This window comes from Bufo bufo, chromosome 10, assembly GCF_905171765.1.
Source record: "Bufo bufo chromosome 10, aBufBuf1.1, whole genome shotgun sequence".
Taxonomy (NCBI): domain Eukaryota; kingdom Metazoa; phylum Chordata; class Amphibia; order Anura; family Bufonidae; genus Bufo; species Bufo bufo.
The window spans coordinates 74,586,780-74,613,878 of NC_053398.1; the positions used below are offsets into that span (position 1 = coordinate 74,586,780).

General features: G+C 42.2%; 1 protein-coding gene across 2 annotated transcripts in view; it reads left to right on the plus strand.

Moving 5' to 3' along the window:
* LOC120981206 (phosphomethylethanolamine N-methyltransferase-like) overlaps positions 1 to 27,099 on the plus strand; it is a 345,872-nt gene that overhangs the window by 55,235 nt on the left and 263,538 nt on the right. The window contains exon 2 of one of the 2 annotated variants that reach the window (XM_040410746.1): positions 10,986 to 11,160. The exons of the other annotated variant lie outside the window; for it this stretch is intronic. Coding sequence (XP_040266680.1) covers positions 10,986 to 11,160 — 175 coding nt within the window. The remainder of the gene's footprint in view (positions 1 to 10,985; positions 11,161 to 27,099) is intronic. 2 annotated transcript variants of the gene reach the window in all.

A 27,099-nucleotide genomic window follows, 5' to 3' on the forward strand; every position in this document is an offset into this window, starting at 1 on the left:
CTTATCAGGGCGTTCCATAGGTCCCATCCTGAGAAGGTGGGCTCTGAGTGTCCGGAGGGGTACTGTCACCGCCAGATCTCTGAGAAGTACTGACAGACGTTCTTCAGTACCTCCTGCATGATGTTCTTTGTTTTGGTTTCGCTTTGACATCTCTTGTCCCTCTCCCAGATGTCATCTATTAGCAGTGATTGCCTCCCTTTATATCCCCTCCCATACTGCCTCACTTTGCGGTTTATACTACTTCCTGGATTGTGTTCACTGCTTGAAGTTGCTACTGCTGGTTCCTCAGATAAGTCTATTTCTGTATTTGTGTTTTCCTGTTGGCTTGATTCTAGGTGACCCTGACTCCCTCCGTATTAAGTGCAGGGAGCCGGTGGTCGTGTCCCCTCACTATTATAGGGTTTGCAGGTGTCACTCAGTCAAGGTACGTGGACATGCAAATTTCTATCATAAAGATCTTTGCATGGGCTGAGCAGTCAGGAGGAGCTCTAGGGCTTTTATAGGGCTCACCCATTTGTTCGTTAGTTTGGGATCAAGTCAGTCGGATCTTTATTTGTTACTTCTTGTTTTCTGCAACACCATCCGTGACAGTCAGTTCCTTATCCGAAAAAATCTCACTGGCTTCCAATAGCCATCTATCTTCATTCGTTTGCGTGCTCAAAAAGCCGGCCATCCCAAAAGAGCTATAATAGCTAATACTCAATACTATTTGGACTTGAAAAAATTACAAACCGACAGATTGAACATAACCCTGTTCAGGGGATTATAGTAGAATGTGGTCATTTAAATAGGATTCACAGAAGCACAACTTTTCTAAAACATAACCTTTAATAATATAATGTTAAAAGCCAATATACCCTTATAATCATAGAAAAGAAAAAATAATCAAAAAGAAAATCAAAACCTAATGTGAAGTTGCTATTCCAATGCCTAATGCTTGCAGGAAGGTAGGAAGACGTATTTTAGGCCTTGGATGGAGGCGATATCCCTAATGCTGGCCCTATTGCTGCCACCCTGCCTGCAAACGGAATAGCCGCCCCGATAGGGTCATCCAAGGGCTATTAGGAGGCACGAGACACGGGATCGCCCCTAACACTGGGAGGATTCCAAAAATGTGGAATATTTGGCCCTATATTTGGACCTGGACTAATATAAGTACCAAAAATAACAAACACATACAATATCCCAGGTGGGGTGACAGTAACCACTCTATAAAATAAGTGAAATAAAAATATAGAAAAATTAGAAAAAAGTGTCCATAGAAGTGTCCTATATCGTCCCTATGCGTTTCGCCTGGTTGGTGTCAGGCTCATCAGGGGACATATCAGACTAAGAAGTATCTTATCACCAAGGATAATTACCTGAGCAAACCAAATACAATATATACACAATTCTTCTTTTCTAGTAGCAAAACAGTCACTATTGTGAGTGATGACTACTTGGTAACACTACTAAATGGCTGATAGCTAGACTCAACAGGTCGCAAATGTAAAGCAGAAGCTAGTATTTATCAGATAAAGGCATAGTCGCTATTATGAGAACTGACTATGACTGGGCCCATTGACTAATGCTTTAGCTAGAGCTAGAAAGTGTGCAAACTTATATCCAGAGCCTGGGTTGACACAGGGTGCCTCACTTATTCATATATATATATATATATATATATATATATATATATATATATATATATATATATATATCTCTATCTATCTATCTATCTATCTCAACAACATTCTATTGGGCTAAGCAGTACTGTAGACATGTTAGATAGAACCCATGGGGTATGGATGGAACAACAGGATTGCACATAGATATACTGTTATAGCTAATTCAGTGAACCTAAATGTCTATGAACACTAATAAATCATTGGCCATCAATCACTTGTGTTGTCAACATAATGGGTCGGTTAGAGCACATATTGTAAATCAATATCTAACGAATGCTGGTATGGCCAGTGATACTTGCGTGCCCAAGGGATGTAATAGGGCAACCCTTCAGTGTCCTCCGATATCAGGGGGCGCTCTAAGTGGGGGCGTGGATATAACCCAGACGAGCAACGGTGGCCAAGATGTCAGGCAGATGTAGCAGCAAAGCGCTGCTGGCGTCCTCATCTTTTAAGCGCTACTTCCGGGTGCCGTCTGACGTCATCCGCTCCAACGTGACCCTACTGCCGATCATATGAACGATCAGCTGAGCCGTTCTCAAGAGGGAGGAGAAGAATTGGGTGCCGATATTAATGCAATGGATAAAACAAATAAGTTCCTCCATATATTGTGATTATATAGGTTCCAAATCAGTATGTTATCGTCCGTTTGGTGTAATTCTTTATATTTTATAGCAGGCATATAGGTACAGCCCACTGAGCACCCCAAACTCCATGCATACCTATGTTATGCTGTAAATATTCACAATTCAATACGTGGGGAAAAATTCACAAGGGAACAGTTTGGTGGCAGCAATAGGGCCAGCATTAGGGATATTGCCCCCATCCAAGGCCTAAAATACGTCTGCCTACCTTCCTGCAAGCATTAGGCATTGGAAGAGCAACTTCACATTAGGTTTTGATTTTCTTTTTGATAAATTTTTCTTTTCTATGATTATAAGGGTGTATTGGCTTTTAACATTATATTATTAAAGGTTATGTTTTAGAAAAGTGGTGCTTCTGTGAATCCAGATTATATTATTAAAAGCTTCGTAAAACACTTTCTCTAGCACTTGTCACATCTGTCCCTATGCTCATTTCCCTGTAAAATGGTGGAGACCGGGCAGGATGAAGCTTTTTATAGGACTGGCTACCTACTGATTGGCTGGCTGCACGACATTATGGGTGATCACTCATCCTAGGCTTTTTACTTTCACTTTGTAACATGCAGCAGCAATTTTTTTCAAAATCCAGTTTGTTACCACGAAGCACGTGGAAATTCGGATTCGTGACAACTCGATTTTTGATTGAAATTGGGATCGATTTCCACTTCGTTAAGTTCAATTCGCTCAACACTAAATCTCAGGATTGGTTAAATAAGTAAAAGCGTTCCAAAGTTATTACCACATAAAGTGACACGTCAGATTTCCATAATTTGGCATGGTCCTTAACCACCTCCCGTCCGCACGTCCGTTCAGAAACTGCAGCTGCACGCTAATCGTGCAGCTGCTGATCGGGTTGCCTGCTGTTAGTGACAGCAGGGCAACCCTTAGAGAAGGCAGTGACAGTGCCCAGGTGTCCCTGCCTTCTGGATCGCTGCATACACAGCGCTCACCGAGCGCAGTGTATGCAGAGCAGGAAGTGCTATACGCTTCCTGTTCCGGCCCGGCGGTCATGTGATCGCCGGGACCGGAGAGTGCAGGAGCTGTGTGAGGTCTTTCACAGACCTCGATCAGCCCTGCACTGAGGCTGTACAGCCTCTCTAGGGGGGTGTATTTCTCCTGTAACTGGGGCTACTATGTCAGCCCCAGTTACAGGACAAATTAACAGTGATTAACCGAGGTCTTGTATGACCTTATTGGGGACGAAAAGTGTAAAATAAAAAAGAAAGAAATGAAGTGTTAAAAAAATAAAATAAAAAAAATGGTTTCACATGTAAAAAAAAATTCGCCCAAGTAAGGAATAAAAAATAAATGTTAAAAATAGAAAAAATTAAATAGACATATTTGGTATTGCTACGTCCGTGACGTCGGCTCTATAAATATATCACATAATTGACCCAGTCCGATAAAGATAAAAATAAAATAATTTAAAAAAAGCTATTTTTGTCACCTTACATCACAAAAAGTGCAACACCAAGTGATCAAAAAGGTGTATGTCCCACAATATGGTACCAATAAAACAGTCACCTCATCCCGCAAAAAATGAACCCCTACATACAAACCGGATTCCAGAAAAGTTGGGACACTAAACAAATTGTGAATAAAAACTGAATGCAATGATGTGGAGATGGCAAATGTCAATATTTTATTTGTAATAGAACGTAGATGACAGATCAATCGTTTAATCCGAGTAAATGTATCATTTTAAAGGAAAAATACGTTGATTCCAGTTTTCACGGTGTCAACAAATCCCCAAAAAGTTGGGACAAGTAGCAATAAGAGGCTGGAAAAAGTAAATTTGAGCATAACGAAGAGCTGGAAGACCAATTAACACTAATTAGGTCAATTGGCAACATGATTGGGTATAAAAAGAGCTTCTCAGAGTGGCAGTGTCTCTCAGAAGCCAAGATGGGTAGAGGATCACCAATTCCCACAATGTTGCGCAGAAAGATAGTGGAGCAATATCAGAAAGGTGTTACCCAGCGAAAAATTGCAAAGACTTTGCATCTATCATCATCAACTGTGCATAACATCATCCGAAGATTCAGAGAATCTGGAACAATCTCTGTGCGTAAGGGTCAAGGCCGTAAAAAAATACTGGATGCCCGTGATCTCCGGGCCTTTAAACGACACTGCACCACAAACAGGAATGCTACTGTAAAGGAAATCACAGAATGGGCTCAGGAATACTTCCAGAAACCATTGTCAGTGAACACAATCCACCGTGCCATCCGCCGTTGCCAGCTGAAACTCTACAGTGCAAAGAAGAAGCCATTTCTAAGCAAGATCCACAAGCTCAGGCCAGGGATCATTTAAAATGGAGTGTGGCAAAATGGAAGACTGTTCTGTGGTCAGACGAGTCATGATTCGAAGTTCTTTTTGGAAATCTGGGACGCCATGTCATCCGGACCAAAGAGGACAAGGACAACCCAAGTTGTTATCAACGCTCAGTTCAGAAGCCTGCATCTCTGATGGTATGGGGTTGCATGAGTGCGTGTGGCATGGGCAGCTTGCATGTCTGGAAAGGCACCATCAATGCAGAAAAATATATTCAGGTTCTAGAACAACATATGCTCCCATCCAGACGTCATCTCTTTCAGGGAAGACCCTGCATTTTTCAACAAGATAATGCCAGACAACATTCTGCATCAATCACAACATCATGGCTGCGTAGGAGAAGGATCCGGGTACTGAAATGGCCAGTCTGCAGTCCAGATCTTTCACCTATAGAGAACATTTGGCGCATCATAAAGAGGAAGGTGCAACAAAGAAGGCCCAAGACGATTTAACAGTTAGAGGCCTGTATTAGACAAGAATGGGAGAGCATTCCTATTTCTAAACTTGAGAAACTGGTCTCCTCGGTCCCCAGACGTCTGTTGAGTGTTGTAAGAAGAAGGGGAGATGCCACACAGTTGTAAAAATGGCCTTGTCCCAACTTTTTGGGGATTTGTTGACACCATGAAATTCTGATTCAACATATTTTTCCCTTAAAGGGTTTCTATCACTTTGTTTCACCTATTTAGCTTTCAGACACTAGCGATCCGCTAGTGTCTGCTTTATCTAACCATCCTAATATAAGAGCTTATTGTCCTGCCGTTTAGCTAAAAAAATAACTTATATAGATATGCAAATGAGCCTCTAGGTGCTATGGGGGCGTCATTAGCACCTAGAGGCTCCGTCTACCTTAACAAACTGCCGCCGCCCAGCGCGTCCCTCCAGCCCGCCCATCTCCAGCTGAAGCGATCCTCTCCGTGCGCGTCTCTGTTCTGCGCATGCGCAGTGAATGTCTGATGCTTCCCTGCTCAGACATCTCCACTGCGCCTGTTCCTCAGAGCACTATGACGTCATCGGCGCAGGCGCAGTGGAGATGTCTGAGCAGGGAAGCGATCAGACATTCACTGCGCATGCGCCGAATACGAGGAGCATCGCATTCCGGAGGAGATGGGCGGGCTGGAGGGACGCGCTGGGCGGCGGCAGTTTGTTAAGGTAGACGGAGCCTCTAGGTGCTAATGACGCCCCCATAGCACCTAGAGGCTCATTTGCATATCTATATAAGTTATTTTTTTAGCTAAACGGCAGGACAATAAGCTCTTATATTAGGATGGTTAGATAAAGCAGACACTAGCGGATCGCTAGTGTCTGAAAGCTAAATAGGTGAAACGAAGTGATAGAAACCCTTTAAAATGGTACATTTTCTCAGTTTAAACTTTTGTTCCGTGATTTATGTTCTATTCTGAATAAAATATTAGAAGTTGGCACCTCCACATCATTGCATTCAGTTTTTATTCACGATTTGTATAGTGTCCCAACTTTTTTGGAATCCGGTTTGTAAGAAAATCTCTCAAAAAAAAACTATAGCTCTTAGAACATGGACACATTAAAACATAATTTTTTTGTTTCAAAAATGCTATTATCGCCACGTCCGTAACAATCTGCTCTATAAAAATGTCACTTGACCGAACCCCTCAGGTGAACGCTGTAAAAATAAATAAATAAAAACTGTGCTAAAACAACCAATTTTTTGGTCACCTTGCCCCATAAAGTGTTATAATGAATGATCAAAAAATCATATGTACCCAAAAATAGTACCAATAAAACTGGCACCTTATCCCCTAGTTTCCAAAATGGGATCACTTCTTGGGAGTTTCCACTGTAAGGGTGCATCAGGGGGGCTTCAAATGGGACATGGCATCTAAAAACCATGTGGAGTTCCTTTTCTTCTGCGCCCTGCCGTGTGCCCATACAGCAGTTTATGATCACATGTGGAGTGTTTCTGTAAACCGCAAAATCTGGGTAATAAATATTGAGTTTTGTTTGGCTATTAACCATCGATGTGTTAAAGAAAAAATTGGATTAAAATGGAAATCTGCCAAAAAAGTGAAATTTAAAAATTTGATCTCCATTTTCCTTTAATTCTTGTGGAACGCCTAAAGGGTTAACAAAGTTTGTAAAATCGGTTTTAAGTAACTTGAGTGGTGTAGTTTCTACAATGGGGTCATTTATGGGGGTATCCACTATGTAGGCCCCACAAAGTGACTTCAGACCTGAACTGATCCTTAAAAAGTGGGTTTTGGCAATTTTCTTAAAATTTTTAAGAATTGCTTCTAAACTTCTAAGCCTTCTAACGTCCTAAAAAAATAAAATGACATTTCCAAAATGATGCCAACATAATGTAGACATATGGGGAATGTTAAGTAATAAATATTTTATGAGGAATCACTTTCTGTTTTTAAAGCAGAGAAATTGACATTTAGAAAATTGCCAATTTTTCAAAATTTTTGGTAAATTTGGGATTTTTTCATAAATAAAGGTGAAATATATTAACTCAAATTTATGACTATCATGAAGTACAATGTGTCGCGAGAAAACAGTCTCTGAATGACTTGGATAAGTAAAGGCGTTCCAAAGTTATTACCACATAAAGTGAGATATGTCAGATTTGCAAAATTAGGCCTGGTCAGGAAGGGGGCAAATGGCCCAGATGGAAAGTGGTTAACCCCTTTAGGCCATATTTCACCTTAAGGACCAGGCCATTTTTTGCAAATCTGACCAGTGTCACTTTATGTGGTGATAACTTTAAAACGCTTTGACTTATCCAGGCAATTCTGAGATTGTTTTTTCGTCACATATTGTACTTCATGACACTGGTAAAATGGAGTAAAAAAAAAATGCATTTTTATTTATAAGAAAATATACCAAATTTGCCCAAAATTTATAAAAATGAGCAAATTTTCAAGTTTCAATTTCTCTACTTCTATAATACATAGTAATACCTACAAAAATAGTTATTACTTTACATTCCCCTTATGCTTAGACATTTAGAAGCAAATCTTGACATTTTTCAGAAATTTTCAAAAACCCACTTTTCAAGGGCCAGTTCAGATCTGAAGTCACTTTGTGAGGCTTACATAATATAAGCCACCCAAAAATGACCCCATTCTAGAAACTACACCCTTCAAGGTATTCAAAACTGGTTTTACAAACTTTGTTAACCCTTTAGGTGTTCCACAAGAATTAATGGAAAATAGAGATACAATTTCAAAATTTCACTTTTTTGCCAGAGTTTCCATTTTAATATTTTTTTTCCAGTTACAAAGGGTTAACAGCCAAACAAAACTCAATATTTGTGGCTCTGATTCTGCAGTTTACAAAAACACCCCATATGTGGTCGTAAACAGCTGTATGGGCACACGGCAGGGCGCAGAAGCAAAAGAATGCCATATGGTTTTTGGAAGGCAGATTTTGCTGGACTGGTTTTTTGACACCATTTCCCATTTGAAGCCCCCCTGATGCACCCCTAGAGTAGAAACTCCAAAAAAGTGACCCCATTTTAGAAACTACGGGATAGGGTGGCAGTTTTGTTGGTACTATTTTAGAATACATATGATTTTTGCTTGCTCTATGTTACACTTTTTTCAAGGCAAGGTAACAAGAAATAGCTGTTTTGGCACAGTTTTTATCTTTTGTTATTTACAACATTCATCTGACTGGTTAGATCATGTGGTATTTTTATAGACCAGGTTGTCACGGACGCGGCGATACCTAATATGTATACTTTTATTTATGTAAGTTTTATACAATGATATCATTTTTTAAACAAAAAAAATCATGATTTAGTGTTTCCATAGTCTGAGAGCCATAGTTTTGTTTAGTTTTTGGGTGATTATCTTGGGTAAGATATGATTTTTGCGGGATGAGATTACGGTTTGATTGGCACTATTTTGGGGTGCATATGACTTTTTGATCTCTTGCTATTACACTTTTTGTGATGTAAGGTGACAAAAAATTGTTTATTTAGCACAGTTTTTATTTTTATTTTTTTACGGTGTTCATCTGAGGGGATAGGTCATGTGATATTTTTATCGAGCCGGTCGATATGGACGCGGCGATACCTAATATGTATACTTTTTTATTTATTTATGTAAGTTTTACACGTATAACGGAGCAGGAGAACGGAAAGGCTGAACGCTGATGTGAACTAAGCCTTATGCTTCCAAGAAAAATTAGCAAAATGTCATACACACCCCAAAATGGGGTCAATGAAAAATACAGCTCAGCCCACAAAAATTGAGGAATTTTTCCCCGCTTCCCACTACATTGTATGCCATATTAAATGGCATTAGAAAGTACAACTCTGAACTTTTTTTGCATTCCCATATTCTGACCCCCATACATTTTACATTTATGTCTATGGAGCTGTGTCTCCATAGACATAAATGTAAAATGTATGGGGGTCAGAATATGGGAATGCAAAAAAAGTTCAGAGTTGTACTTTCTAATGCCATTTAATATGGCATACAATGTAGTGGGAAGCAGGAAAAAAAAATCCAAATGGGGTGGAATTGGAAAAAAAAAACGCAATTCCTCCATCGTTGTACGTTCCCACGGCGTTCTCTTTGTGGCAAAACTGACCTGTCCCCATTACTCTCTGGGTCAGTACGATTACAACAATTCCACATATGTATAGGTTTTATATGTTCAAGTAGTGTGAAAATAAACGGAAAATGCAAATGTGATCGCACACTGCATCCAGCACTCTGCCCTCCATGCTGGATGAGACATTGGTTTATATTTTGGCCAAAGCATAGTAAGCCACTCACCGCGTCAAGGTCGTCTCAATTGAGTGGTCCCTAACTCTTGTTCCTACCTGTTCATGGGCCATGACAGCCAAATAAAATCCAGGGAATGCAGGTCAGCATGCAAGCCAAGTACACTTTGCTTGTAACCCCGTCCGGTGCCATTACCGCTTTCATCGGATCCAGGGATGCAAGTACTAACATGCATGCTGAACCAATCATATACTTCTCCTGGAGCCAGATGGCTAATGGTAGGTTCTATATAAGCAGACTCAGTTTTATACTGACTTTAAAACCAGCCTCCAGGACAGATTGACTGGTCAGGTGTGCTTGACTCAAAGGAGATCGCCACCTGAGTGTGAAAATAAATTTAACTTTGAAAAATAACATTTTTATTTTTACATCACTATATCCTGACCGCCATAAGTTTTTTATAGTTATATCTACTGCGCTGTGTGGGGGCTCATTTTTTGTGGGACAATCTGTAGTTTTTATTGATACAATTTTAGAGTGTGTGACTTTTTGATCACTTTTTATTACATTTTCTTGGGTAAGAGAAGCGATGGAAAAAATTGCAAATTGGCCATTTTGACCTTTTTTTCTGTTGCGCCATTCGCCATATTGGAAAAACATCTTTATATTTTAGTAGTACGAGCGTTTTTGGACCCGGTGATGCCCATGATATTTATATTTTTTGTTATTTATGTATTTATTTTTTTATTCTACATAGAGGGGGTGATTGAAACTTTTATATTTTTTAAATTTTTATTTTTATTAGTTTTTTTTACTTTTTTAAATGAGTTTGAAGCTTTTATTTGAGCCTACAAAATCAATTTTTTTTTTATTCTGAACCCTCATGGGTCTTTTAGACCCGTGATTTGTACAGAATTGCTAATTTCTTATGTTGGCCTGCCACCTGCAGGCCAAAATAAGAATTTGAGCTTCAATATCCTGGGTCTCTTTAGAGAGACCCAGCGTATTGAAACCAATTACCGGCATACTCATTGGCCGCAGAGAATGCCAGTAATAAGCTCGGAAGCATGAACTTCAGTTTTTTTCACCCTTTAGATTACATTATCTTGAAATATGCTTGATGTTTGAAACAGTGTAGTCCCGCCGGCCATGACGCCCGCTGCACTTGCGAGTGGGCACCATGTTTGCACTTCTCTCCAGCATCGTACATGTACGGCGCTGATAGCGAAAGGGTTAAATGGTGCCATTACAAAGTACAACTTGTCCTGCAATAAACAAGCCTTGATATGGCTATGTGAACAGAAAAAAAATAAAGTTGTGGCTCCTAGAATTTAGGGAGTATAAAATGAAAAACAAAGCTTCAGAAGGGTGTTAAAATGCTACTGTATGTTTAGTAACTTATTATTTATTAATGTAAAATAAATTATACTTTACCATGGATAAACCCTTTTTTTAAATCAGTGTCAAAGAGTGCACTATCTAATGCACACCGTGAATATTTAGAAGCACTTGGCAATTGAGACATCAAATTGCCATTGCAGTTTGCTCCAGATGCTTATGAAGATATTTAGAGTAGTCACCAGGAAAGTCATATAAGATCCACTAACATTTCACATTCTCTTTTCTTGTAGAGGTGAGACAAACAATGACTCAGTTTTGGGAAGAGCATTCACGAGATGCAACAGTAGAAGAGATGATGCTTGACTCAAGTGCTGAGCTCTTATCCAAAGAAGAGAAGCCAGAGATCATCTCATTGTTGCCATGTTTAGATGGATTAAATGTCCTAGAGCTTGGAGCTGGGATAGGGTAAGAGACAAACAGTTTTCAGTGTAAAGGTGGCCATGCACATTTGTCTAAAGTTGATCAAAATATATGATGTCGACTAAAAATGATTGTTCATCAGGTGAACTTTAAAGGGGTTGTCCGGGTTCAGACACAACCCGATGTGCACTCATTCACCATGTTCCCTTTGACGTGACTAGCTCTAATGGGCAGTTTTGCACGCTAAAGGCCACCTATTAGTGTTGGTGACATCACCGGGCTCTTCCGCCTAACACCAGATTTTAAGAAAATTCCCTTTCCCTGCGCCATTTAGCGCAAGGCAAAGGGGCCCATCGGAGTGTGAAAAGCTCCACTCATTCATGGTGAATGAGTGCAGATCGGGTTGTGTCCAGGTTCAGCTCTGAACACGGACAACCCCTTTAAAGGGCTTGTCTGATTTCCTTACTGTCCTGAAGACAAGGAAGAAGATGTACACAGTCTAATCAGATTGGGTCTCTCCCAACTTGTATTTTTTTTTTAAATGTCCACAGTCGCTTATTTTTATTTCCCCTTAGCAAAAAGGGGTAGGGCTGGGGAGGACAACCTGCTCCATCCTGGTTCAATGCTCAAGGTGGCTCTTCAATATTCATGCTCATCCAACTGGCAGATTCATGCTTTATCCAACTGGCAGATTTTAAATATGAACAGAACATGACTTCAAGAATGTATGAAAGGAGCTACTGGCACAGGCATATTTCAGTAATTCATGTGTCATCATACAGATCATATAGAAACTAAATATGAGCCATGTAGTATTTACAGAAGGTGAGATCCTTGTTAAGTGGGGTCACTATTACAGCATACAGCATGGAATATTTGAAGAAACTTTCATTCATCATTCATACCTTCCAATCTTCAGCTCTCTCAGACATTTTGTATTTACTATTGCTGTTTATCATACTACATATGGTTAGTCTATTTGGACTATTGTGTATTCAATTTACTGTCTTTTCCATGTAAAAAAACCCCAATAAAAAGACACTTAAAAAGAAAAAAAAGCGGGGACAGATGCAGTGAGGTATGGGGTGTTTGATCTTCATGCGAAGCCCATGATGTACCAAACTTGATTATGAAAATTATTAACACATAGATCCTAACTAGGGTTGTTGCGGGTATCGAAATTTCAATACCCAAGCGATACTTTTGTCCCGGGACTTCCATTTTTTCGATACTGGGCTGCGCTGCTGCGCAGTGTAGTATCACAGAACATGAGCGCACTGCTGTCAGCGAGCTCATGTTCCCTCAGTAGTACAGGGGAGAAGGAAGCAGTCTCTCCCTCCCCCCTCTGCCGTGCTGCCAATAAAGAGAGAGGGGCGGGTGCACTGTGCCACCAATGATAGGAGGACCTTTCATGTGTCCGGACTTTGGTAAGTAGCAGGCTACATAGAGCGGCACCCAGGGATCTCCCTGCACTTACTATTATATCTGGGTGCCGCTCCGTTCGCCCGCTGTGCCCCCGTTACCGTCTCCTGCTCCATATGCTTATTACTACTATCGGAGCTATGGGGAGGAGACATCAGCTTCTCTCCTGGGCGTTCCTTCTCCCTGGCTGTAGCACTGTCCAATTGCATCGCAGAACGTCACAGCCAGGGAGAAGGAACGCCCAGGAGAGAAGCTGATGTCTCCTCCCCATTGCTCCGATAGTAGTAATTAGCATACGGAGCAGGAGACTAGGCGCCCTAGGCGCCGCTCTATGTAGCCTGCTAACTTAACAAAGTCCGGACCCATGAAAGGTCGTCTTTAACTTTTAATACAGGAGGCAGGTGCCTGTAGCAGAATCAATTAGTCGGCACCCTGCCTCTGACAGGGAGCTGCGATCAGCGGCAGTTAACTCCTCAGGTGCGTCACCTGAGGGGTTAAATGCCGCTGATCTGCTGCCGGCACCCATCCCCTGTATTAAAGGTTAGTTATCATTGGTGGCGCAGTGCGCCCGCCCCACTCAAACCCCCTCAGTATTATAATCATTGGTGGCACTGGCCACAGGGTCCCCCCCTTCTCATTGGTGGCAGAGGCCACAGGGTCCCCTCCCCTTCTCATTGGTGGCAGTGGCAGGTTCAGATCGGAGCCCCAGCAGTGTAATTCTGCGGCTCAATCGGTTACCATGGCAGCCAGGACGCTACTGAATCCCTGGCTGCCATGGTAATCTCCCTGCTGCTGTGTGTACTATGCACAGGGCAGCAAGGAGAGTGTGAGGTCCTATTCACCCTAATAGAGCTCTATTAGGGTGAATAGGACAAGGGATGAAAAGATCCCATGTTCTAGCCACTTAAGGGGGAAATAGTTATTAAATAAAAAGTAAAAAAAAGAAAGAAAAAGTTTAAAAAACAAAAACAAAATATTAAGTATAAATTCACCCCTTTCCCAATTTCTACATATAAAATATATAAACAATAAATAAATAAAACATATTACATATCGCCTCGTCCGAAAAGTCCAAACTATTAAAATATTTTAAAAAATCTATGCGGTGAACGCCGAAACAGAAAAAAAATTAAAAATAAAATGCGCGATTCGCCATTTTTTAAAATACGGAATGCATGTGGATTTTTTGGTGTTTTATTTTTTTCAAGTGGTATCAAATATCGCAATACTTTTTTATGGTATCAAAATCGAATCAAAATTTTGGTATCGCAACAACCCTAGTCCTAACAGCATATTATATATTCACTCATTCATATGTAGAGCCATCTCTAGGACTTCTGCCTTGAGTGGAGCCACAGTGTCTGGGCCCTTCATGAATTTCTATGGGATTGAGTGTGAGGATCTGTGAATACCTAATTGAACAGTTCAAACGATGTTGCCATCTGCTAGGAAGAAAGGGATGCAAATGAACTCTTAACAAGTTTTGCCTCTAATGCCACCAGATGTAAGGCAGCTATCCTAAGTCAATGTTCGACCCTTTAACTAGGCCTTGAGACATGACTTGGATAATAAATAAGCCAACACCTCATCTGCAGACAGCTGTTTTAGATTGATGACCCCTCATCAGTGCAGAGCAGAGAGTACTTGCTTAGGCAAATGCTAATGGTTTCACAAAGGAGAATATTCATCCAACCACAAAGTAACGCAGACCTCGCAGAGCCAAAGGAGCCCCCATTACCATATACATAAGAACAGCTCAGTAGAACAGCCCTCCCTAGCAATATACAATATTACCGTTAGACATACAATGGAACATATGACATAAGTCATAAAATTATGTAACACATGATGTATCATACAAGATGGCTACATTGACTTAAAGGGATTCTGTCACCAGGATTAACGCCATAGCGATATTTATATGTGCCCATCAGTCTCCTTGCTGTGTTTAAAATGATCCCACTGTTACTGCTCTCTGTGTGTTAGATTCTTATAAAAACCGATCTTATTGATATGTAAATTACCTTGGTCAGGAGCCCAAGGGGTTGTCCCACATCTGTTGGAGCCTAGCCGCGTCCATCGATCCAGAGCCCAGCACCGCCTACCACTTAAATTATTCACTCCACTTGCCCTGACGTCATTTCTTCTCAGTGCCGTAGTCTCGCACAGGCGCAGTGGACACTGTAGTCTGCGCCCGTGCGGACTACTGGCAGCGGCTTCGACGAGTCAACAGCGCATGCGCCGGCTCCCTTTTCCGGTGCCAGCGTGGTGCTCAGGGAACCGGTGCATGCGCTGTTGACTCGTCGAAGCTGGTGCCAGTAGTCCGCACGGGGGCGCAGACTACAGTGTCCACTGCGCCTCTGCGAGACTACGGCACTGAGAAAAAATTACGTCAGGGCAAGTGGAGTGAATAAATTAAGTGGTAGGCGTGCTGGGCTCCGGATCGATGGGCGCGGCTAGGCTCCAACAGATGTGGGACAACCCCTTGGGCTCCTGACCAGGGTAATTTACATATCAATAAGATCGGTTTTTATAAGAATCTAACACACAGAGAGCAGTAACAGTGGGATCATTTTAAACACAGCAAGGAGACTGATGGGCACATATAAATATCGCTATAGCGTTAATCCTGGTGACAGAATCCATTTAAAAGAAATATGTCACCGAAAATGTTATCTGCCAGTTAAAACCAGATAGTAACAAATATCCTTTCTGTCTAATTTGTTTTAATTTTCTGATTGCAGATGTTTTAATTCTATTTCCTGAATATGATTATGGGGGCTGCCATGTTACTGGAGTTGTTCATAACAGCATTTAGAAAGCATTAAGGAAATAGCTTTATGGTAGTCACATGGGCCACAGACACAATGGTCTGGAGGGGACCTCATTGATTTCTATGGGAGAGTTTTCTAGGCCTGCTCTGTGACCTGTGTAAAGGTCAGGAGGGTGCTGATAAGCTTTTATATCACCTATTGTGAATGGTGGACCCTGTGTCATCTGTACACAGAGGAGATATCATGAGGCTGTAATGTTAACCAGATAACTGCAGTAAAGCGATATGTACATATCAAGAAGTGGCAACTATTATTAGGCTTAGTGGCCAGTGTGAAATAGGCAGGCTTTATGGTTATTTAAATATAGATAATTGACATAGAAAATTAAAAATACCATCACCAAAAATTCCTTAACCCCTTGAGAACCCTCGCCATACATGTACGGCGGAATGATCGGGTGGGTGCAGGAGCTGCGCTGCCCAATCAGCGACATGGACCTGGCAGTCACTGACAGCCGGGCCCCTGCTGCAGACGCCGGCATCGGTGAAGACACACGATGGCTGTATCTCACAGGCTTCTGTAGAAGGCAAGTCCTGATGCCTAAGGAAGGCATCGGGTCCCCGCCACTACAGCGCGAGGACCCGATGGAGATGCGGAGGGCACCCATACCCTCTGCATGCCACGTTCAGCTTTGACTGCTGCATCACGTTCAGCTTTGACGCCGCAGTCAAAGCTGAACGTGGCATGCAGAGGGTATGGGTGCCCTTTCGCATCTCCATCGGGTCCTCGTGCTGTAGTGGCGGGGACCCGATGCCTTCCTTAGGCATCAGGACTTGCCTTCTACAGAAGCCTGAGATACAGCCCTTAGGCTGGGTCTCACAGGCAGGCTGTCAGTTAAAAGCTGAGAGCCAATGCATTACAAGGTTGTATTGTAATGAATTGCAGAGGGATCAGGCCCCAGAAGTTGAAGTCCCAGAGTAGGATAAAAAATGAAAAGTAAAAAAAAATTAAAAGCACCTTTCCCAAAATAAAACACATAAAATTGTAAAATAATAGAAAAAAAAAAGAGAAAAACAGACATATTGGGTATTACCGCGTCCTTAACGACCGGCTCTATAAAAATATCACAGAATATGGAGACACTAAAACATGATGATCAAACAGTCATCTCATCCTGCAAAAAATGACACCCTACCTAAGACAATCGCCCAAAAAATAAAACAACTATGGCTCTCAGAATATGGAGACACTAAAACATGTGAAAAATAGCAGGGTCCTAAAGGTGTTAAAACATTTAACACAAACACGTAATGTAAATAATAGGTAATTTTCTGATGACACATTCCCTTTAAACCCTTCCCGACCAGCGTCATAATAGTACAGCGCTGGCCGGGTCTTTAAATATGGCGCCCGCTCCTGGGCTGCTGCGGGCGCTATAGCGGCAGGTGGCCACTGCTTTTTATAGCAGACACCGCGGCTCATGTCCGCAACCGTCAGTAATGCCGATCACGGACATTTAACCCCTCAGATGCCGTGGTCAATCCTGACCACGGCATCTGAATGTGCTGAAAACCGAAAGCGCACGCTTCCGGTTATGCTCCGGCTCCTTGTGCAGCGATCGGAGGAGCTGGAGCGTGTGTGCAGCAGCCCCTGTCTTTGTGAATGACAGGAGGTTGTGAATGACAGGAGGTTGCTGCATAGCATTTCCTATGGAGCCCTTGCCTGTAATAGGGCTCCATAGGAAAGTAGTAAAATAATTATAGATTCCAATGCAAGTGCATTGGAGTCTATGATAATAGCAATCTAACGATTACATGTTATAGTTCCCTATGGGAACTATAAAAAAGTGTAAAAGAAAAAAAAGTTTTTCAAAATATAATTAAATTAAAATTAAAAAATTCTAAATCACCCCCCTTTTCCCAAAATAAAAATAAAATAATTTTTTTTTGTGCCAAAACACCCATAGTATAAAAATATATTCCCCATACGGCAAACAGTAAAACGGAAAAAGCGTCCAAATGGCCGATTCACCGTTTTTGATCGCTTAATTTTCTACAAATAAATTTAATAAAAAGTGATCAAAGTGTCATATACACCCCAGAATGGTATCAATCAAAAGTTCAGATCACCCCGCAAAAAAAATGAGCCCCCCATACAGCTCCGTACACATAATTACAAAAAAGTAGTAGGGGTCAAAATATGGCGACAAAAAAAAAAAAAACTGATTTATTTCCCACTTTTACATTTTTTTATCACTATCAAAACGCAAGAAAAACTATATATATATATATATATATATATATATATATATATATATATATATATATATATATATAGTATCGCCGGATTCGTACTGACCTGTAGAATAAAAGTAACCAGTCAGTTTTATCATACATCGAACGTCGTAAATAAAAAACCCGTAAAACTGTGGTGAAATTGCTTTTTTGTTTGCAATTTCACCCCTTTTGGATTTATTTTCTCACTTCCCACTAGATCATATGCAATATTAAATGGTGGTGTTGGAAAGTGCAACTTGTCCCGCAGAAATCAAGCCCTTATATGGCTATGTGAACAGACAAAAAAGTTATGGTTCTGGGAAGGCAGGGAGCGCAAAACGAAAATGCAAAAAAACTCTGGGGCTGAAAGGGTTAATCTTTCACTAGATTGTTAAACAGTTTAACTATCCACCTACTTCTACCTAATGTCTGTGGCCATCTTAACCCCTTCCTGACATCCACTGTACATGTACAACAGACGTTGGCACCTACTTAGGTTCTCAAGGGGTGCCTGCTATTTTAAAGAACAGATATCTGGCGGCAGTCATTGAGACAGATTGGAGACAACTCTGATCGCAAAGTTTTAACCCGTAGTTAATTGCTACCAAGGCATCTGAGCAGTTTTTTTTTCCAGGAGTGGGGCGATCCAAAGCTGATCGGTTGCTATGACAACCTGGGGCCTTTTGAAGCCTCTGAGATCTGCCATATTACATTTCCTACCAAGCTCTGCTTGTGTAAACCATTAGAGTCTATGATATACACATGTAGTGATCCTCATGTTGACTCAGATTTCAAAACACCATATATAGTGGGCTCACTGTTAATACTAAACACACGAAAACTGATGAAAAATACACCTTTGCAAAAAATAATATAGACACATCTTTATTAGTATTATCAATCCATAAAATGACAAAAAATATGTTGTAGTAGACATCCATCCAAGAGGACACAAGAGGGCACCATAACACAGGACAATAATACTAAATGTCAGTTCAGAACATCAGCTATAATAATTGTAAGGGATCGTCTCTTATTCGGGGGTCATTCTCACAAGAATTGTCTTCAGGACACCAGGTTTCATGTCCCAACAGTGCATTTATTGTGCATCAGCAAACCAAACATAAATAAACACCTGCCCGGCTGGGCTCTAACTAAATATGAAGTTACTGACTCACCTAAGTTACAGTTCACACCCTGTGAACCTATGCGGCTTGGTCAGCCAATGTCCCACAGCCTCCTGGCTGTACAGAGCACAGTACGCCCACTGCCTCCAGACCAGTGTCTCTTGTGGGGGATTGGGGCTTAGTAGTCCGCCTGACTATAGCCCTGCGACCCTCCCAGGCGTCGCTTCGTCACCCAACTCCAGGCTATCTCCTAGCCTTGTGGTACCTCAGCCTTGCCCGGCTGAGACCACACAGACAGTGCCTCCAGGCCTCTGTCCACAGGTAACACACTCTCCCCTTGCTGACACCCTGGGAGGTGCTTTGTGCCAGCCTGATTACCTCCAGCTGGTCTCGCCTGTGGTGGAATAGGGGTGTGGACCGAACTATCCACCCCTTCCTTGCCTCTAACCTGTGTGAGACCTGTCACTGTCTCACATACCCCCCCCCCCCCTTCCCCCTTGTTCAAGCCTGTGAGGGTGAACACCTGCATAACCAGTGGAGGCTGGTGAAAGGGTATCCACCTGGCCTGGACGTGGGGAACAGCCACCCACCCTGCTCTTTGGCTGCTCCCAATAAGAACCGGCCCAGATTGGCTTTACAGCCACACTAAGTAACACAGTGTCAGTGAGCACTAGCTGCCGCTGACACAGAAAATTACCGGTTCTTATTTCACCGAGGCCAGGAACTTCGGTGACACGTACCTTCCCTTTGTTCTGCCAGACCCACGCCAGCAGAGCTTGGTTTATCACCAAAACCAACATCTTGCCTAACAGAAACTGCCTAAAGGCCTCATGTGCCCATCTCCTGTCCAGATACTCTTTTTCTACTCTTTCCCGAGTGATAATGATGCGCTGTCGTATATTTTGATCTCTCTCTCTCTTTTTAGATCCTCTGGCTCCTGTACATGCGCCTCACGTCCTTTCTTGGACTGCTGCAGCTCATGCCTGAACTGTTCCCAGTCATGGTCATATCCCGACACTTTCTCCTTGCTTTGCAGGGCTCCTTCAGCAGAGCATGCTTGCCCCTACTTGCTTCTTTTACGTGCATCTGGGTCACTTCTTCGTTCTTTCCAGCAGTAGTTACCCCAGCTACTATGGCAGTTTTAGAGACCTCTGCTTCTTTAGCGGCTTTTTCTACTTCGCCGCGGCTCCCTTTGGCTTAACTTTGGTCTCTGTAGCACCTGGGGACTTCACATCAACCACACATCGGCCTTAACTTTTTCAGTCTTTGTCTTCTTGAAGTCTCCAGTCTCTTGACCGCCTTCTCATCCTAATCCGACATGGCACCATACACTTGCCCTGTTAACCCCTCCCCCTCTTTCTCATCGAGGCAGGAGGCACCAGGGTCTTCAGCAGACTCCTCGTCTTCTGTAATTTTCTCCAGAGGCTCACCCAGGACACTGTTCTCCTTTTGTGGCGGATTCAGGAGATACAGCCCATCGTAACAGCCCGGATCCGAAAACTGATCGTTCACCTCCTCGTACTTCTTCCCCAGCAAGGCCCTGTATGCAGAGGGGACGTCTTCCAGGCCTAGGTTACACGCTACCACGGGTCTGTGGTCTTCGGCATCCACATCAGCCCCTTCAACTGGTTTAGCAGAAGCATCTTCCATCTTCTCTGCCACAGCCAGCACCACAGTGCCACCCTCTCCAGTCCCATTTTTAACAGGCTCTGGCTTCTTGACGTCTTCCAGAGAACTCTCCTCTTCAGGTTTCTCCAACTCATCTTTTAAGCTCATGAGATTTTCCGTCTCTGCTCTGAGTTGCTTGTTCAGCCTCTCCAATTCAGCATGCTCCTCAAGCGCTTCTTCCAGGGCTCTAGCCAAGGAGAGGGCCTTGGTCTCCTTTTCCCAAGCATCAGTCTCTGTTTGGTCACGTTTTTCACCATATCGAGCCGAGATGCATTTCTCTTCAGCTAGGTGCCAGTCACACTTCTCCTGTTTCCCCAGGTGCTGAACCACCAACTCCATGTTTTTCAGCAGTTTCTTTTCAGCTTTTTGCACAAGCTTGTGGGAAGTGCTCCGCTTTTGGGCCTCCGGTTCCAGCTGCTCCTTGCTTGGCTCTGCTGCAGCAGATGTAGGAGTATCACCATTCTCTTTCTGGCTCTCCTTCTTTGCCCTTTCTAAAGCTTTCTTCAGTTGCTCTGTGAAGACTGCTAGTCCCGTCTCTAACGTTTCTAGGGAGTGTGAAGAGAGAGAGAGATCATCCTCCTGTTTGCAGCTGTACTGTCGTGTCAGGTCACCTACAACTGTCTGGATATGGGCTTCAGACCCTAGGCTGATGTCACCCCGACTTAATTCTCATCTTGTCAGATATAACTGTCTGGTCGCTACAAGTAACCACCTTTGTTTTCGCAGGACCTTGACATGGTAGCTTCATTCTCTGGGTTGCTATCGGTCACAGCACATACGGCACCTATACCGCTCGTGTCATTATTAAATTCTGACCTCTAGGGGCACCGATGAGCTAATCCCCACCTGGGACACTTCCTTAGTAACCAACCAACATTGTGGAGACTGCATTTCCACCACTGATACGTGCGGTACACCCTCTAACCCCATCATATTTTCCTGCACCTTCAAACACTGAGCTGGAGCTGGGCTTTGCTCCACACTACTTATATGCATGTCTTCAAACCTTTTGATTACGTAATATTGCGCTTCATGAAAGCAGATGCAGAAAATAAAGTTTCATCATCATTTACATTTTTACCACCAGGGGGCGCTTCTCCCCTGACCACGTGATAAAATATTGAGGCACTCAGTCTGAAAGTTTGCAATTCAAATGTATTTTTTTATTTTTTCATTTTTCTGCATCATCCATTTGCCCGTGGTATATTAAGGAATGACAGACTATTTCTGACCAGACGTTTCGGTCACGGTGGACCTTCATCAGTGGTCATGTTATCTGTGTACTGGATAGAGGTTTGCCTGGGCGCTGGATGCAGGCTCCCCTGACCACAACCTGCAACGGAAAAGATATATCACTGTCACCACATATTTCATATGACATCACATTTTCCTTATGCATTTCCGCACTTTTGTCACCATCACTTGCACTTGACCAGCACCATTGTTTCCAATGGTCAATATTCTTTCCCCGAGACCCATGCAACAAACAGTCTCGTAGCAGGAAAAACTTTCAGCAGCGAGTCCACTTTTGCTGGGCTACTGGCCCTTTAATTTACTGCAGTTTTACTTGCACTTCAGCAAAATAGTCCACAAAAGCATGAGCAGCACCTCCTCCACCGAACAAAACAGGCTTCCGGCCCTTTACTCCAGCACAGCAGGACTCAGCAGCCACCTGCTCTTTCTCGTCGTTGCCCCTAGCAACCGACCGTTGCCCTTCTCTCATGACAACTTACCCGCATCGACACCAATTGTAAGGGATCGTCTCTTATTCGGGGGTCATTCTCACAAGAATCGTCTTCAGGACACCAGGTTTCATGTCCCAACAGTGCATTTATTGTGCATCAGCAAACCAAACATAAATAATACAAAATAAACACCTGCCCGGCTGGGCTCTAACTAAACATGAAGTTCCTGACTCACCTAAGTTACAGTTCACACCCTGTGAACCCATGCGCTTGGTCAGCCAATGTCCCACAGCCTCCTGCTGTACAGAGCACAGTACGCCCACTGCCTCCAGACCAGTGTCTCTTGTGGGGGATTGGGCTTAGTAGTCCGCCTGACTATAGCCCTGCGACCCTCCCAGGCGTCGCTTCGTCACGCAACTCCAGGCTATCTCCCCAGCCTTGTGGTACCTCAGCCTTGCCCGCTGAGACCACACAGACAGAGCCTCCAGGCCTCTGTTCCACAGGTAACACCCTTCCCCCTTGCTGACACCCTGGGAGGTGCTTTGTGCCAGCTTGATTACCTCCAGCTGGTCTCGCCTGTGGTGGAATAGGGGTGTGGACCGAACTATCCACCCCCTTCCTTGCCTCTAACCTGTGTGAGACCTGTCACTGTCTCACATAATATACAAGTCTGATGATTTGTGTCGAAACCGAGTTAATAAAATAATTGATAGTAATTGAATAATCCAAATCATACAAACATGTGAAAGACACCCTCCTCCAATGCCGTTTCGCCCATACACTTCTCTTGGATACGGGGTGTGTGTGTATATATATATTCAGTGGATATAAAAATTCTATCACTTCCAAACTTTTTCCACTTGTAATGTGACCTATAAACTGTACAACTCAATTGAAAAACAAACTGAAATCTTTTAGGTAGAGGGAAGAAAACATATAAAAATAAAATAATATGGTTGCATAAGTGTGCACACCCTTACACAAATACTTTGTTGAAGCACCTTTTCATTTTATTACAGCACTCAGTCTCTTTGGGTATGAGTTTATCAGCATGGCACATTTTGACTTGGCAAGATTTGCCCACTCTTCTTTGCAAAAACACTCCAAATCTGTCAGATTGCGAGGGCATCTCCTGTGCACAGCCGTCTTCAGATCACCCCACAGATTTTCAATTAGATTCAGGTCTGAGCTCTGGCTGGGCCATTCCAAAACTTTAATCTTCTTCTGGTGAAGCCATTCCTTTGTTGATTTGGATGTATGCTTTGGGTCGTTGTATGCTGAAAGATGAAGTTTCCTCTTCATGTTCAGCTTTCTAGCAGAAGCCTGAAGGTTTTGTGCCAATATTTGACTGGTATTTGGAACTGTTCATAATTCCCTCTGGCTTAACTAAGGCCCCAGTTCCAGCTGAAGAAACACAGCCCCAAAGCATGATGCTGCCACCACCATGCTTCACTGTGGGTATGGTGTTCTTTTTGTGATGTGCAGTGTTGTTTTTGCACCAAACATATATTTTGGAATTATGGCTAAAAAGTTCAACCTTGGTTTCATTAGACCAGAACACCTTTTCCCACATGCTTTTGGAGACTTCAGATGTGTCTTTGCAAAATGTAGCCTGGCTTGGAATTCTTTCTTCGTTTTGAAAAGGCTTTCGTCTTGCCACTCTACCCCATAGTCCAACATAGGAAAAAATACGGAAGATTGTTATCACATGTACCACACAGCCAGTACTTGCCAGATATTCCTGCAGCTCTTTAATGTTGCTGTAAGCCTCTTGGTATGCCTCCCGACCAGCTTTCTTCTCGTCCTTTTCATCATTTTGGAGGGACGTCCCAGTTCTTGGTAATGTCACTGTTGTGCCATATTTTCTCCACTTTATGAGGACTGTCTTGACTGTGTTCCATGGTATATCTAATGCCTTGGAAATTCTTTTGTATCCTTCTCCTGACTGATAACTTTTAACATGAGATCCCTCTGATGCTTTGGAAGCTCTCTGTGGACATGGCTTTTGCTGTGGTAATGCGACTAATATAATTTCAGGAAAGACCAACTAGAGCAGCTGAACTTTATTTGGGGTTAATCAGAGGCACTTTAAATGATGGCAGGTGTATACTGACTCCTATTTAACATGATTTTGAATGTGATTGCTTAATTCTGAATTTTGCAACATCCCCACTTATAAGAGGTTGTGCACACTTATGCAACCACACTATTTTAGTTTTTTTTTGTTTTCTTCCCTCCACCTAAAAGATTTCAGTTTGCTTTCAATTGGTGTGGCAGATGCAGCACTATGAAGTGCCTTTTGCGTTGTGGCACTAGAAGAATTTTTTATATCTCTGACTTTTAGTCTAACCAGACTGTCTATTACTCTCTAATTCCTCTAGCGCCGTTCTATGAAAACAGTAGGTTTAAAGAGCACACCAAATGCTTGAAATAACTTCTTTATTAACTTCAACTTTTCTTCATATAACACTGCCGCCTCCGCAGCATATAGTCCATGTACAAACCACATGTTGAATAAAGTAATACAAAATCTTGTCATTCACATAAAATGGTCATAAATTTTTCTCTTGAGTATCTGTACTTTCACTTTAAGTTATTTAGGCACTTTATGATCTCTCTGAGAAGTATATGTGAGGTCTAACTAATAATTCACTTGCTGAATTTGGTCGCAATTTGCAGTTAGCAGTAACTATTTGCAGATTGGTTGAGTATGATCTGGTATGGTGTATGCAATTTGGGATTGCAATATGGAATTTGAATTTGGATGTGAACTTTGTAGTTTGCAATTGGTGGAACTGTAAGTCAGTCAGTTTCTGATTAAGGATTGTCAATGTTTCTTTTCCTCCTCTAGCAAGCAGCTTCATAAGTCTCAAGGATACGGTGTTCATTTTAGGACATGGTCAGATATCATGGTCAAGTATCAAAATAATGCCAATGTCACACCGACCCTCACAACTGACCCTCACATCTGAGTTTGACTTATGCTCTTCATAGGTCACGGTCAAAGTGAGAATGAGTTATAGATATACTATGTATTTGTATGCTAAATCACACAACCAAAGTACATCTATTGCTGAGCTTATAGCTCTGTGCCTAAAATGCTGTAAGCTAACACAGTACAGTGTTAAATGAGCACATAGCTGATAGTTCAGTGGTAAAGCAATTGCCGCATACCCAGTGTTTCTGTGTTCAAAACCCTTTAAGCCGCTAATTTTTTTTACATACTAGAAAGAGGCAAATCAAATTTAAATGATGTGCGACGCTGATATCTGACTTCCTTCACTTGTTATGTGTCACAAAGGATTTTAGGTTTTACTGTGTTTTTTGGTATACTACATCTCATAGATTAAAAAATCACCAACTTTGGTGTCTAAAGCTATAGCTCAGTGGTAAGACATTTGCTTTGCATGTATGGTTCATGGGTTCAATACCTCTTTCAGGCTTTTAGTAAAATTTATATTTATATTTTATTGAGCCTCTAGATCAGAGACAATTCAAGTGGTGTGTGATGTAAGTAGTCCTTTTTTATTTTATTAAGAGTACATGGGCAGCACTATAGTAAAGGGGGCACTAATTTACTGTATCGACATCTATTTCCAGGTAACTGAGTTTTTTTTTGTTTTTTGTTTTCTTGAAACAGTCACTGTACAATATAATAATGTATTCGTATTTCTTAGGAAAGAGTCTAATTATCAGATCTGTAAATCAGTACTATGTGATAGCTTCTAAGTATAGAAAAAACATGTGGTAATGTCCCTATGTGGTAATGTTATAGCTTGGAGGTTACATTAATGGCTTTGCATGTAGATATCCAGGTTGAAGTCCCAGGATACCGCACATGCAGCGGTCAGCGCTGACCGCGGCAGTGCAAGAGTTAATGAGCCGGACATACCACATGGTTTTTCTATACTTAGAAACTATCACATAGTACTGCTATCTGTATGATCATATATGTGTCTGTGGATAAAGAAGTAATATGTATATCAGCTTTCTGAGCAAATCTCAGTGGGTGAAGCTATAGCACACTGTGTGTATAATAACACATATATACAGTAGATATGTATAATCCAGGACCCAGCTCTGTATACAGTGACTAATCAACTTTTTCAGCGGTCCCAGAAATACAATGATTCTAGCTATATGGAACTGCATACACACTTGAGAGAGGTGAATCAATGTATAAGCCATGTAAGAATAGAGGAGGGAGAGCAGACCTTCAGTAAAATAATTTGGTTTGCAGATCTTGTAATCTGGCAAGTCTCCTCATTAGCTATAGCCTACAATAACCGCAATAGCGATACCTAACTCCCCAACCTACTACAACTTATACAACAAAAGAGCAAGTATGTATCTTGATAAAAAAATCTCATTTTATTTCAATTCAAATGACATATAAATACAGGAAATGGAGACTAAGCCACACATGTACCTCCTGACGAAGCCTACGTGGCGAAACACGTGTCGAGGGTTGATGCGTTTGGGGATCTGCGTCACCAGTTCACAGCAGCAACATGGGTAGGTAAACATGGTACCTGGAATAGGTTGGGACAAATGGTTTGATTACCTGTACGAATGCCATCTTTATGAATAGTATTCACCGTCCTCCTACAACCCTACAGTGTCCATGCTGTTAGATGCTAAGACTGAGAGCAAGGTAGCTGTTTGATACCAGGGAACAGCATTAGCACCCGCAACTACTCCAGTGTCTATAGCCTCTGCTTAATTTGTTATGTTACCTGCTGTTTATGGTCACATTATCCCAAATGTGATTCTTCACATTGTAGAGCCTATTGTGGCTTAGTCTCCATGTCCTGTCCCCTCAGCTCTTACTTGTATTGATTATGTCATTTGAATTGAATAAAAGAGATTTTTTATCAAGATTTATCCTTGCTCTTTTGTTGTATAAGGCCTCTTTCAGACGGGCATTGCGGGAAAATGTGCGGGTGCGTTACGGGAACACCCACGATTTTTCCGCAGCGAGTGCAAAACATTGTAATGCGTTTTGCACTCGCGTGAGAAAAATCGCGCATGC